The following is a 13,720-nucleotide window of genomic DNA, read 5'->3' on the forward strand; positions in this document are numbered from 1 at the left end:
AAATATTTTTTGAAAACTGTGAGAACATTGCAGCAATTATAAACTTAAACAAAACCAAAGGAAACAAAATATGATGAGGAAATAATTTCAATTTTCATGATCATTTTAAAGAAAAAGTTCAAGTAGTTTAAAATAACTCTTAACAAAATGTCATCATCATCTGTATCTTCATCAATCATTATGAGGGAACATACCAGAATCATGAAGCAAATATCCCTTGCAAAGCTCATTTGAACATTGGAAGCCTTCTAGAATAGAATCTTCATAAAGACCTTCAGGAGTACCCTTATCATCCAAGAAAAGAATTTATATGAAAATAAAGAAACGTGTAGAACTAAGATTAACCAACCATCTGAGCAATAAGAAATGGCAACTATACATAACATTAATAGTAAACCCAGTAAGCACCAATTTAAGGCAAATTAACTTTGCTTGTAGGAAAACCAGGTCAACTAAAATTCACGGAATTAACAACTAAACAAGTCTTCACTCTAACCATTCCATTATTTATACTACTGAAACCATGATGTGCTTCTTTAAACCATCATCAAGCTGCATTTTTCAAATTTCTTCAATATCAAAGTAACTGCAATGGGAGGATGTCGAAACATATAAATCTGAGGATGTTGGGGAGCTACAAGTTGAATGTAGTGCTGAAATATTTTAGTGAAATTGCAAACTATAAAATACCAAAGTCTAGACCATTTGACTTTTAAGACTCCACAATCCAAAAAAAAATCAGAAAAGAGCACATCTCAAAAAAACTATATAAAAGAGAAATGAGAATATTCAGATAAGTAGATCAAATTTCAACTTTTTTTATAGAAAATAAATTTCCAGTGTTCCCCAAACACATCCCCAGGAAAATCCTCACTTTTCTAGGAATAGGGATATCCCAGGAGCAACAGGACAGGGATAAAACGGCTGCCCCTCTCCCCAGCAGCACCCCAAAGTAAACTGTCCCTTGGATAATCCTGCAGAACCACCTAATGCACCATTGGCAGTTGTATGTACCTCCATCACTGATAAGCCACTAAGCATATGCTTCTTATCGCAACCTTGCAGTTCCTTTGCTACTGAGAGAAATCGGAAGGCCTTAAAATTTATCACCTCTATCAAAGAGAGACAAATGTATCTCTAGCAGAACAGAGAAACATTTGGTTGTACATGGTGCCTTTGGCTTGAAGGATTGATAGGATTGAGTTTGAAAAGAGTAAAACTGCATAGTGAAATGTAGATCCAGTGGAGCAATACAAATTGATAAGGATCAGTCTGCACATATAAGTTTGGTCAATGTTGAATTGTACAAGCTATACAAGTCTGCAAATTCTAGCAATGAGGGTAATGCCATCACATTTGCAGTAGACAAACAATTTAAATAGTCGTTGACCCATTACTTTGTATTGCAAATATCAGTGAAGTGTCAAATTATTTATGTCCATGTAGCCTCTCTTCCAAATTATGGGAAAAATACTTGTCATCCACAAAACTCATAAATGCATCCCAGAGATTCCATGGAAGTTTGGAACAGCAGAAATTTCAACACATATTTGCCTACAGATTTCTATCTATATTTTTCAAGCAGGAAAGATGATCTATTAAATGCAATGTTTCCTAAGCCCTGGCTACATTGCAACTTTCTTTTGGCCAGTCCATAGGGTTACCTATTTTTTCTAGAAAGAAAGATGCTAGAAGTGGAAAAAAACAATAAGCGCTCTCAAAAGTGTTCACTGTCAAGATTTAAAATGAACCTTGAGGAGAACTAGGGTGTAGTCGGTAAATTCTATATTGTAGCCGACGGGTAGAATAGTATCCGAACGAGTGCATGACGGTTGAGTCACCCATTCGGGAAAGTATATGTATACTGTCTGGAAGGGACTTTGGAATCATCAATCATTGTAATGAGCATAATAATATTGTAATCATTGTAGAGCATATTGCGTATATGAAAAAAGTATTTGTTCTATTTTATATCTTACTATACTACATGCGATAAGTATCCTTTCACCCTGTACGGTAAACATTTGGCGTTGTTCCCAGTCGAGCCTGGAACAAAGGAAGTGTTATGAAGATTAATGCCTAATTTGCTCAATAAGGATAGGACTAAAATAAAAGATAAGGATGAAATACGCACAACACAGGAAGTTTTAATTTTAGCACAATAGGCGGAGCGCAGACAAAAGCTTCAGTAGATTGTCGACGAACATCAAGGGGGTGAAGGAGCACAGACGAAGGGAGTGCATTCACCTAGCAGATCGAGGAGTGTCGAGGAATTGCTAGAAGAGACTCGACAGTGATTGAATTTGGTGGAAGAAACAAGGGAGGAGTTCCTTAACTTGTATACGTCGAGGGTAGAGAATCTGAACGGAAGGGAAGTAACTCGCATGGCTCGAAGTGCCGAAGGAGCACGAGTGTGGAGTGAACTCTTTGTTCCCAATACACCCGACGAACAGAGACAGGCAGAGAATCGAACAACTTCACTTGAGGAAAATCTTTTCTCACCAAGTTACGCAGTTGTTGGAAGTAGGACGGTTGTCCAAAGCAGCGCGATTGTGCAAAACAATGCGAGTGCTCAGAACAACACCGGTACACAGCAGGTACCACGGAATCAAAAGAAAGTAACAATGGTAGGACTGTTATGAGGTTTTCACACCATCGCCCAAAAAAAAATTTGGGGACCCCTTTTTTTTTCAATCGCCTTGGCAAATTTTTTAAGTTGTCCAAAACATTTTGATTTTTTTTTTTTTCAAAAACTCTAAGTCTTGAACACCTTCAGGCCAAAGGGGAGAGAGTTAGACTTATTTTCACCCAATTTCAACTTGATTTTCCAGAACAACCAATTTAATCCTTAGGCCGGACAAATTTCAAAGAACAACACTTGGCAGGATAAAATTGTAAAATTTGTACTTAGACAATTTCTTTTGAAAATTTGGATATAATTGTATAAATTTGGATAATTTTCAAAAAGTGAAATTTTGTTAGATTTGAAAGTTTTTGGAAAATCTTGAATTTTTTTGGTTAAAAAAATTTCTTTTATGAAGATGAAATCAAATTGCAAAATCGATTTTAGACTCTAGAAATGATTTTATTTTTTGTCAAAAAAATTTAAATTACTTGGCAAAATCGATTTGAATTAAATTGCAAAAAATTGGCTTTTAAAGGATTAAAATTGCCTTGAAATTTTTTTAGTCTTTAATGAAATTAGTAACTTAATATTGAAAAAATGGCTTTTGGCTAGCCAAAATCCAATTTTAATGATATATTAATTGCTAAATCGTCTTTAAATGAAAACATTTGGCATCTCCAAGGTATTATTTACTTTCTTTTTGCAATTTTGGTCTAATTGGCAATTTTTAAAAGTAAATTTCATCTTGGCAAAGTTAATTTCGAGCTAGGCATTTAATTGGGGGCCATGTCTTGTGTTCTAATTAATTTATTTTTGCTCCCAGGGTCCCAGTCAGCCAGCTAGGGAGGATGAGCAAGTTGGGTATAAGAGGAAACTCTTTCCTCTCATTTCCTCATTCCTCACTCCTCTTTGGTGCTTAGACGATTTTTTGACTTGGAGCAGATTTTCTCTTCCTTGAGCAATTTTCCTAAGGCAGATTGGCATCCTCTTTGGGTGATTTTTCCAGCTAGGGCAGATTGGCATTATTGATTGGCAAATTTCTTCATGGTAGGGATCTCTATGTTTGGCGATTTTCCATGATTGAGGGCAGATCTGCACTCTTCTTGCTTGGCGAATTTTGAGGGAGCCGAATTTTGTGGGAGCCGAAATTTGCGGAAGACAAAATTCTGATTTTCAAGAGGAGCTGCGATTTTTCTCCTAGAGATTGGGCAATTTTGTTGGTGAAGAAAACAAGTGATAAACTAGAGCCTCAAGATTTACAAGGGGTTTGAAATTCTCGAAGTCTGATCCTAAATTCCAAAAGAAAGATCCGGCTATTGGTAGAGGTTACTTTAAATCATTTAGAGTTGAAAGGGGTCCTTAAGCTGATTTCCTTCTTTCGTTCTTGTCTAGATATTGTCTCCATTGGTTCTTCTTGTATTCATTGTCCTCCACTTTACCATCCCATAATAGGTCGAAGAGATGGAAGATGGTAGTGCAAGCAAGAACCCTAAGGGAACAAACACTAAGAAAGACAAAGAGGATATGATGCCCAAAACAACTTTCTTCTCAAAAATGAGGTGAATAACCGATACCAATGTCAGTACAGTAAACTTGATACGAAGTCTGATCGTAAAATCCAAAACAAGACCCGGTTATTAGTAAAGGTAACTTCAAATCATTTAGAGTTGAAAGGGGTCCTTAAGCGGATATCTCTCTTTCATTCTTGTCTAGACATTGTCTCCCTTGGTTCTTCTCGCATTCATCATCCGCCACTTCACCATCCTATCATAGGCTGACAAGATGGTAGATGGTAGTGCAAGCAAGAATCCTAAGAGAACAAACATAAAGAAAGACAAAGAGGATATGATGCCCAAAACAACTTGCTTCTCAAAAATGAGGCGAATAACCAATACCAATTTCAGTACAGTAAACATGATACAATTAAAAGACAGACTAAAGGAAGGACAATACCCCTTGGCAAAGAAGATATACAGAAGGTGGTTGCACATCACAGCCCAGGCGTTGACACTTCCATTACAACCATGATGAGCGACATCAGAGCAGCACTTGATTTTGAAGATATCAAAGAAGGGACATCAATGAAACAAGACTTGGATCAAAATTGGATGAGTTAGGAAAGGTTGCTATCAAGAAGAAACATTTGAACACCCTTTCCTCTCTCAACACCTTTATTGGATACGCAAAAGAATATGAGAAGGAATATGAGAAGATGCTACAAGCAGCAAGCAGTATAGTGAAATCAGTTGAACTCAAGATGAAGTATACACCTTGTCCTCCCATGGAGGAAGTCAATAGAGGCTAGCTAGGTTCATTGCCTTTGCTAAAAGAATGAAAGAAAAAAAGAGATTTATATTAGAAGATCATTTGATGTAAGCCCAAGTAGCAATTTCTCTTTATTCTAGAATAGGACAAATGTTTAATTCTGATTGGCCACCATTTTGGTGCCTTCTCATTGGTTGCTATTTTTCCACTTTTTTCATTAGTCCATTGACAAGGTGGCATCTTCTCATTGGCCGATGGGGTTTCAACCCTAATTAGGGTTTTTAGGATCCAATCTGGATAGTTGATTTTTCTTTTGATCTCTACCGTCAGTTGTAATGTTGGCCTCTATATAAGGCCATTTTGCTCTCATTTGTGAAGGAGTTATGTAGGAGAATTGTTGCAAAGATACTATCAAATTGTTCTCTATTCAGTGTTGTGGCTTGCATGGTGGATATACATGATCATTTTGGTGTATTGCATGGTTCTTCTCATCTCTCAAATTAAAGTAGGATTTCATTTCATGTTGTTAGAGTAGAAGTAGATGGCTAATTGTGTGGTGATGTTAGTGAATGTTTGATAGGGATCCACAACTAGGACACTAGCATCTTGGCCGCTGGTTAGGGAGCCTTGTGTGGTAAACTAGTTCTCTTTTCCTTTGAATCATTGCATCTATGGAGGTGGAGCCGCTGGTAAGCTTTCATTAGATTCGATCCCCATCCATTTGCTAACATTTCCATTCATAGGAGTAGGAGTAAAATAGTGAGTAGTTGAAGGAGTAGGAGTAGAATAGTGAGTAATTGAGTAGTCAAATTTCACTCTAAGAAAGTTAGGAAGGTAGAAGTCGTTAGAAGCATTACTGCCTCCTCCTCACGAAATCAACAATATCTGGTGCTACATCCTCCACCATCACCATCACCATCACCATCAACACCATTTGGAGCTCATACCATCACCACCATCATCCCACCAAAGGTCCAAGTTATCTTCGAATGAACAGTGTAAGGCCACCTACGTGATTACCAGCAAATCACATCGATAAAACTAAGCAAGTATCCACAAGTATAAGCAACATTGGAGTTATTCTCATGTCCCATGAGCATTAACTTTTCAAGAGAGGAATTGTGTGTTTGATGATCCGTATCGCATATCCAATTACTAATATGTTATGTAGTGATACAAAACTCACATCAACAAGGACCAAAGGAGAAATTGCCGAAGTTTAATGGTGACAGGATGACAGATCCGATCAGACATTACAAGACATGTGAAACAATATGGAAGGCAAATGGTGTAATGGATGAGGATGATTGGGTTCAGTAGTTTCCAACAACCCTGCGGGGTGTAGCAATTGATTGGTTTGCAGACGCGGATCCTCAGAAATTGACTACATGGGCAGACGTTGGAAAGGAGTTCATAGCAAAGTTCCGACTACTAAGGGATGATAACAAAATTGTAGCAGAAATATACAGTACAAAACAAGGAAAGAATGAAACGATCTGTGTATAGTTGGTGGGCAAGATGGAGAGCCCACCAGTTGACGAATTAAAGAAACAATGGTTTGTTGAAGGGCTACGGGTGGCTCTGAAGAAGAAAATGAAGATTGTACCCCCAGCATCATACGCAGATGCATATAATCGAGCAATGGATCTGGAGAGTGAGCAAAAAATAAGCAAGAAAAAGAAGCACAAATCGTCGGACTCAAACAATTCATCGTCCAATAGTAGCAGCAGTGACAAAGAATCAAGCAAGAAAGTTTGAGCGTTGCAGAAAGATATGCTATGAATGATGAAAGAATTTAAAAATCTGAAAAAGAATGTTGACTTAGTGAAGGGGGAATTGTGGTGTACGAACTGTAAGGAGGAGGGCCACACAAAGGGCTCCTACCCAAAAAAACAATTTTGTGATATCTACCAGATTGTGGGACATTCCATAAAGGAATGCTTGTTCAACATGAAGTCAAAGGGACACCAACAAGTGTTATCGACGCAGGAAATGTCCACCAGAACAAACATGAACAACAATGCAACCTCAGAAGGATATCGCAACGATAACTGGCACGGAAGGGGTGGTAATAATAATAACAATAATAACAATGGAGGCCGAAGTAGGATACAATACGACTCGAGTGGACGGTCGATGATACAGTAGTGTGTAACCTTTGGGGGCACTTTGCTAGAGATTGTACCACGAAGAAGATGCCGCAGCTATTATGCAAATGGTGCGGTCCGGGAGACCACAAAGATTCGAAATGCCCGAAGCAAGGGGTAAATCTATTAAGCATCGAAACATGTGATGAGGAAACACTGGCCATTACGCATGAGCAAACTAAGAAGGTAAAGTACCCTGATGCAGAGGAAGAAAAAAAGAGGTTGCAACAAGCACGAACAGAGTTGGAGAAATAGATGGAAACAAGAAAGTTGCAAGCAAAAGACACTGCCGATACCTCAAAAGGAACCTGGTTGAGAAAAACATGATAAGGCAAGTAATGCAAATAGAAGTTCCTATAAAATTAAATGACCTTTTTACAATGCCTTAGTTACGGACGGTGATTCTGAATATGACACCACTTTCAAAAGCAACAAAGGAAACAGGAAAGGACAGTAGTGGAACGTGCTACTGGTACTCACGACAAGAAGGCATCCGGCAGTAGTTGAGATAGGTATCCTAGGAACCATACTTACAGACACAATTGTGAACAGAGGGTCAAGCGTGAACGTGTTACCAGAGGATATATGGAAAAAGTTGGGACAACCTACGTTGTGGCCACCTACATTTCAGTTACTCATGGTGGATCAGCACGGAATCAAGCCATTGGGAACCTTGATGGCGCAGCCGGTAACTATTGGAACACAACCATTTCTATTAGATTTTGTGGTCATTCCACTAAAAAGAAAAGGGTATGATGCTATCCTTGGACGGGAATGGTTGGTACAAGCAAAAGTGAAACATGATTGGAAACAAAATACCCTATCCCTAGAACGCAGAGGCCAAAGATTCGTAATTGACTTACACACGCAGATGATAGGTGAGGAAGCAGCGTCATCGAATTCTGAGGGTGAAGGTGAAGGGAACGACGAAAGGAAGAAGAGAATGGAACCTAATGAAGAGGGAGTATTGAGATTGGAAGGAGGGTCTAAAGATGACGACCTGGACTCGGTGAATGGCCTACTCCATTGGCAGATGGAGGACTATGAGCTATTTCCGAGTTGTAATATATTAAGGGTCGATGAAGGTAAGAAAGGAGAGGAAAATGAATGTCAAAAGAAATATAGAGAAGCGAAAGAAGGCAAGGCGGTTACGATTGAAGCTGAAGGAAAGAACATACCATATGGCCAGTACAAGAGGAAGAACATACTGTATGAACCCAAAAAAAGGAAAGATTCCACCGTACGATACACGATGAATGGACCGCACGGAAAGAAAAGGTTACACCGCACCACGGATTCAGTAGAAAGGTGCTGACAACAAGGAAAACACATCATATAGTCTGCAAAGGAAACAAAGAGGAAAGGCTTAATAAAACCTGCAACAGTACAGAGTGAAGATTCTAGAATCAAGAATACAGTTATTGACGGCAAGGATTGGCAGCTGACGGAATTCATGGTACCAAGTTTGAGGATTGCGATCGAAAACAAGATGGAAGATATGGAATGCCTCAAGGAAAGATTGTACAATTTAAATAAACTTGATGAGCGGTGACTGTAGGCACAATGGGCCACGGAGGTTACACAGAATAGGCGAAAAGTATCGCATGACAAGCATTTGAAATTGGATGAATTTCAACCAAGCCAGTTAGTTTTAAAGTATAATGGGCATAACAAGACCAAACCAAGCAAATTTAAAGTTAAATGGGTCGGACCATACAAGATCCGCGAAGTTGGCAATAATTGGGCACTCAGATTATGGACACTCAACAGGAAGGAAGTAGTTGATGCAGTGAACGGGTCGAAGTTGAAAATCTACCACGAAAGAAATGTGCCTCTGCAGATTTCAGAACGAGAAGGATAAAAACAATAATAAAGAATGTATATATGTAAGATAGGTAAACGTAAATAAAAAAAGTTAAAGCATATTTTTTTCAGGTCCGAAATAAATATAGAAGAAAAACACACGAGCGAAGGCAAAGTAATAGTAGATGAAAACAATAGAAAAGTACTGTATGGCCTTTTATTAGCATACCACAGAAAGGATTGACTCAAGAATAGCATCATACAGCATTGATAGGGAAGGAAGAACATTGCAATAATACCGTATGGCCTTCTATACTACAAGAACGTTAAGTATAGGGTCGTACGGACATAAAAGAACAGCAACCAGAAGGAGAAACTATCGTACGACGACGTATGAAGGAACAACCAAAAGAAGAGTAAGGTTTCCCATACGGCCGTACAGATCAAAGAGCATTGAATATCGAGCAAACAACTAAAAGGAGGACTGAATCGACCATTAGGATCATACTGTACAATCCATAAGAAAGCCAAGAAAGTCAAACGGCTTGCAAAAACACCAACGGCCACACAAGAAGCGTGAGGGGTAAATATAACCGTACAGTCGTACAGACAAAGGGCACACAAAAATATGGGTCATGAGGACATACAGACTTAAGGAGTACAGAAGGGGAATATAGTGGACCATACGGTCTTGTGCCGGGTAGTAGGAGATCACAAGTGATCCACCATATAGCCTAGCAAAGGAGTAGAAATCGCATAAGCGGTACACTGATATACCATATGACAGGGAGACAGAGAGAGGTGGTGACAAGAAGCAAACCGTACGACCGTACGACACAAGGAAGTAACATAATTATCGTACGGTAGTTCGTATGGCCTAGGAAGAGCATCGTACGGCCAGCTATAAAAGACAAACTTTGCGGTAAGGCCATTGTTAGTCATACTGTGTGGTGACCACACGGAATACTTGTGGAGGTTGAATGATGTAGTCATACACCGTACGTTATTGGTAGCAGAACTTATACAAGCAAAAACCGTACGGATGTAGATACGAATAAAGGCACATTAAAGCAAACATTGTACGACATGCACATCTCACATTGGGTACTATACAACAAGCAGAAACAAAGCGAGTCAAAGCATAAAATAGTAACGTACAACCAACGCAATCAAGAAAACAGGGCTATAATTATAACATACCAAAGTATGGCAGGAAGGTTCTAAAAAAAAATGACAAATCAAAACAGTTCACAATGAATAACGTATGATACCGAAGGGAAGGGAAAGACAAACAGGTAGTAAAACAGAAGTGGTTGGCAAAAAGAGTATGGGATCGGAAGAAAATCACAAAAATAGTGTGTTCCATGGACTTCTGTGTGGGTTTGAGAGTGCTAGTTTGGTCTTGGTAGCGGGGGCACTGCCCCTCGACCCCGCCCTGTATCGCGACAGGGAGCGCGCCTCAAGATCCCGCGAGGGCACTGCCCCTTGCCCCTCAACCCCACTGGGGGCGTTGCCCCCTAGACCCCTAGTCAGTTTGGTTATCAGTCGTGAAAAGTGTGACGAGCTAATGAGACCTAGAGCTACTGCAAGCATGGAGTGTTTGTGTGCCAAAGGTGGAGAGAGCACTGAAGCAAGCCTTTCGAGAAGGATGCTATGCTTTGAGGCACTCGAAGTAGGTGTTGATTGGACTTGAAGTTGTCTTAGTGGATGCATAGAGAACTCGAGAGGAGCTGATCATCCAGTTTAAGGCAATAGAGCGACACTTGGCTCAGTGTACCCAAGAGTTGGAAGCAGAGAAGGCGACACGGGTGGCTATCAAGGTCAGATTGGCTAGGGAGACAGTATTGTGTTAGCAGAGGCTACAGATGCAACGTGTTTTTGGAGACCAGTTGGTGCAGGCACGGGAGGAATGTGAATGTGATGTGAAGGGAAAAGATCTATCATGTTATAGTGAGTCATAGTTAATGTATTCCATTTTTTAATCTATCTCGAATATTTTGTAATTGTCGTCTAGAGACAACTTTTCTTTTTGGGGGGGATGATGTTGTTGGTAAATTCTATATTGTAGTTGACGGGTAGAATAGTATCCGAATGGGCGCGTGACGGTTGAGTCACCCCTTCGGGAAAGTATATGTACACCGTCCGGAAGGGACTTTGGAATCATCAGAATCATTGTAATGAGCGTAATCATATTGTAATCATTGTAGTGCATATTGCGTATATGAAAAAAGTATTTGTTCTTTGTTATATCTTACTATACTACATGCGATAAGTATCCTTTTACCTTGTATGGTAAACACAGGGATGGTGTCAATTATACTTTTAAGGTGTAACAAATTCGCATGAAAAGAAGCCAAGTTAGCATATTTGGCCAAATGATAAAGAAAACATAAGAGGAGACTTTTCCCATGCAAAAGTAAGAGCACAAAAGAAGAAAAAGTAAAGAACCAAAATTCAAAAAACAAAGAAATTAATACCTAACAATTAATCAAGAAAAGTAGAAATGAGGTTAAAAATGCTTTGGTTCATACCAAGGAAGCTTCAATAGTAGGCATTCATGGATGTATTCAAAGAATATGGAGACAAAGTCATATGATGAAAAGGCCATAGAAATTTAAGATCAGAATATAAAATTAAATATAGACAAATATGTTACACATTCAGATTGTTATGCCTTGGCCACAAAGAAATTGTATATCATTCTTGGATGTAACATCTATACGCATACGTTATTGTGATGTAGATGGAATATAGAGTAGCCAGTTTGTGACACATTACTTGCATTTTGATAAGATGAACCCATAGGTAACTTTCATAATAAACTTGCATTTAGTATGTCAATCTAAAGTATACCGGTTAAATTTGGGGTTATTAGAAAAGAGGAAATAACTAATGGCATCTCTGTGAAAGATAATAAAAAGATATTGAATTTTATTTGGGCTCTCATAACACAAATATTTGGAGAGATACCTTCCTTGAGGAATATTTTAGTGCTATCCTGAACCAAGGGTATTCTAATGAATCAGGTACGATAAACAATAGGCCACATTAGTAGACATAACATTTGTTGTATTGTATGATCTAAGCATATTAGCCACTGTTACATTCTCTTAAAGAGAATGATTGAGTTAATTATTTAGCCAATCCAAAGCCTTCAGAAAAGTTTGGACCCATACGTCCTCAAATATAAAGTTACTATAGATACTTACCTTACGTAAATACAAGGATGAAACACCATTTTCCTAACACTACTAGATGTAAACATCCCTTAAACTGTTGTATCCATCCCAAGAGACGTCCAATCTAATAACTTGTTTGCTTCTCTCAATTGTTCCTTGAGGTTCTTCATCCTTAAGGACAACTTTCCCTAAGACAAATGTGTCGAATAAGCTTGTTTGGGAGTGGTTAGTGGTTGTATGGCAAAATTTTGTGGAGGCAGAATCAATGACCAGACCTTGATATGATACTTTCGCCACTTGTCCCACCTTGATATGATGCTTTTGCTACTTGTCCAAATCTACTTGTAGTTTCTTAGTCGCAACCTCATTGAACAATATTGCAATGGGGGGTTGTAGTATCAACAAGCCTCCTAACTATAATATTTCCAAATAGATCTTTAGTTTTGCTTGCCACTTGTGCCTTATTATCATGCTTTCTCAAAAGCCTAAGCCAAAATAAGCTTCATTTACTTGTTCTTTTGTGGCAACTTCATTGTCACTATCTTGTAATCTAATAGTGTGTTGGTTGAGGAGATATTATAGTTTAGTAATAAATATAATCCACTTTCTTCCTAATTCTTCTATCTTCCTCGAGAGTGACAATATTGTTCTAAAAGTTAGCTTCCTCCATTATTGTGATATTGCTATAAAGATACAACTATGTCATTTTTGAGTCAAACTCATTGACCCATGTTTGATGAGTAATGATTCACAAGAACCCGTCTCCCATGAGAATGAATGGAACACTTAGCACTCATTACATCTAGGTGATGCTCACAGAGTCGATGCATTGAGATTTTACAGGAGGTCACCCATCCTAATACTACTCCATCTCAAGCATGGTTAACCACATAGTTTTCTCGAAGGTTAAGCCCACTTTGCAAGTGTTGTGCATGAACCATTCAAAGCCTTAAGCTCATCAATTAATAAGTAGGAGATATTTTTCCACAAGCAGCAAAAATTGTGATTGCTATCAAGATTCAACTCCGCAATTTTTGAGTCAAACTCATTGACTCATGTTTCATTAATAGTGGTTCACAAGAACCCATCTCTCATGAGAATGAATGGAATACTTTGCATTCATTGCATCTAGATGATGCTCACAAAGGTGAAGCACCCGGACTTCTCAGGATGTCACTCATCCCAATACTACATCTCAAGTGCGCTTAACCATGGACTTCTAAGGTTAAGCCCACTTTGCTCACAACCTCATTTGCAAAACCTTCAACAAGTGTTGTGCCTTATGAACCATTCATTAGAAAGCCCCTTTAGCTCATCAATTGATTAGTAGGAGATATTTTCATAGCAAGTCAAATTGTCTATTAGGATTCAAGTATATTGTTTTTGAGTCAAACTCATTGACCAATGTTCCATGAGTAGTGGTTCAAAAAAATCCATCTCTCATGAAAATGAATGGAATACTTAACCTCTATTTCCTTTTTTTTGCCAACTCTATTTTTTCAAGGGTAGCCTTTCTTTCCTTGTTTAGTTTCCTTGAGGATTCATTCCTCCTCATTATGAGTAAGAAATCCTTGAACTCTTTGGATTTCACAAATTGCTCATCCAACATGAATTATGTACATGCCAAGGATCTTTACATCATTTCTTTCGTCTCCTATTATTCTAAGGTCTATGGGCTAATTTATCTTGTGGCACATTAT

The 13,720-nt window shown here is 38.5% G+C and overlaps 1 protein-coding gene across 2 annotated transcripts in view; it reads right to left on the reverse strand.

Moving 5' to 3' along the window:
* The window catches only part of SDG37 (SET domain group 37), a 162,013-nt gene that overhangs the window by 65,048 nt on the left and 83,245 nt on the right, over nt 1-13,720 (reverse strand). For both annotated transcript variants that reach the window (XM_089807856.1, XM_089807857.1), the window contains exon 9: nt 195-285. In XM_089807856.1, the coding sequence (XP_089663982.1) occupies nt 195-285 (91 nt within the window). The remainder of the gene's footprint in view (nt 1-194; nt 286-13,720) is intronic.

This window comes from Cupressus sempervirens, chromosome 10, assembly GCF_028749045.1.
Source record: "Cupressus sempervirens isolate cs-2001-9-10 chromosome 10, ASM2874904v1, whole genome shotgun sequence".
Classification (NCBI taxonomy): domain Eukaryota; kingdom Viridiplantae; phylum Streptophyta; class Pinopsida; order Cupressales; family Cupressaceae; genus Cupressus; species Cupressus sempervirens.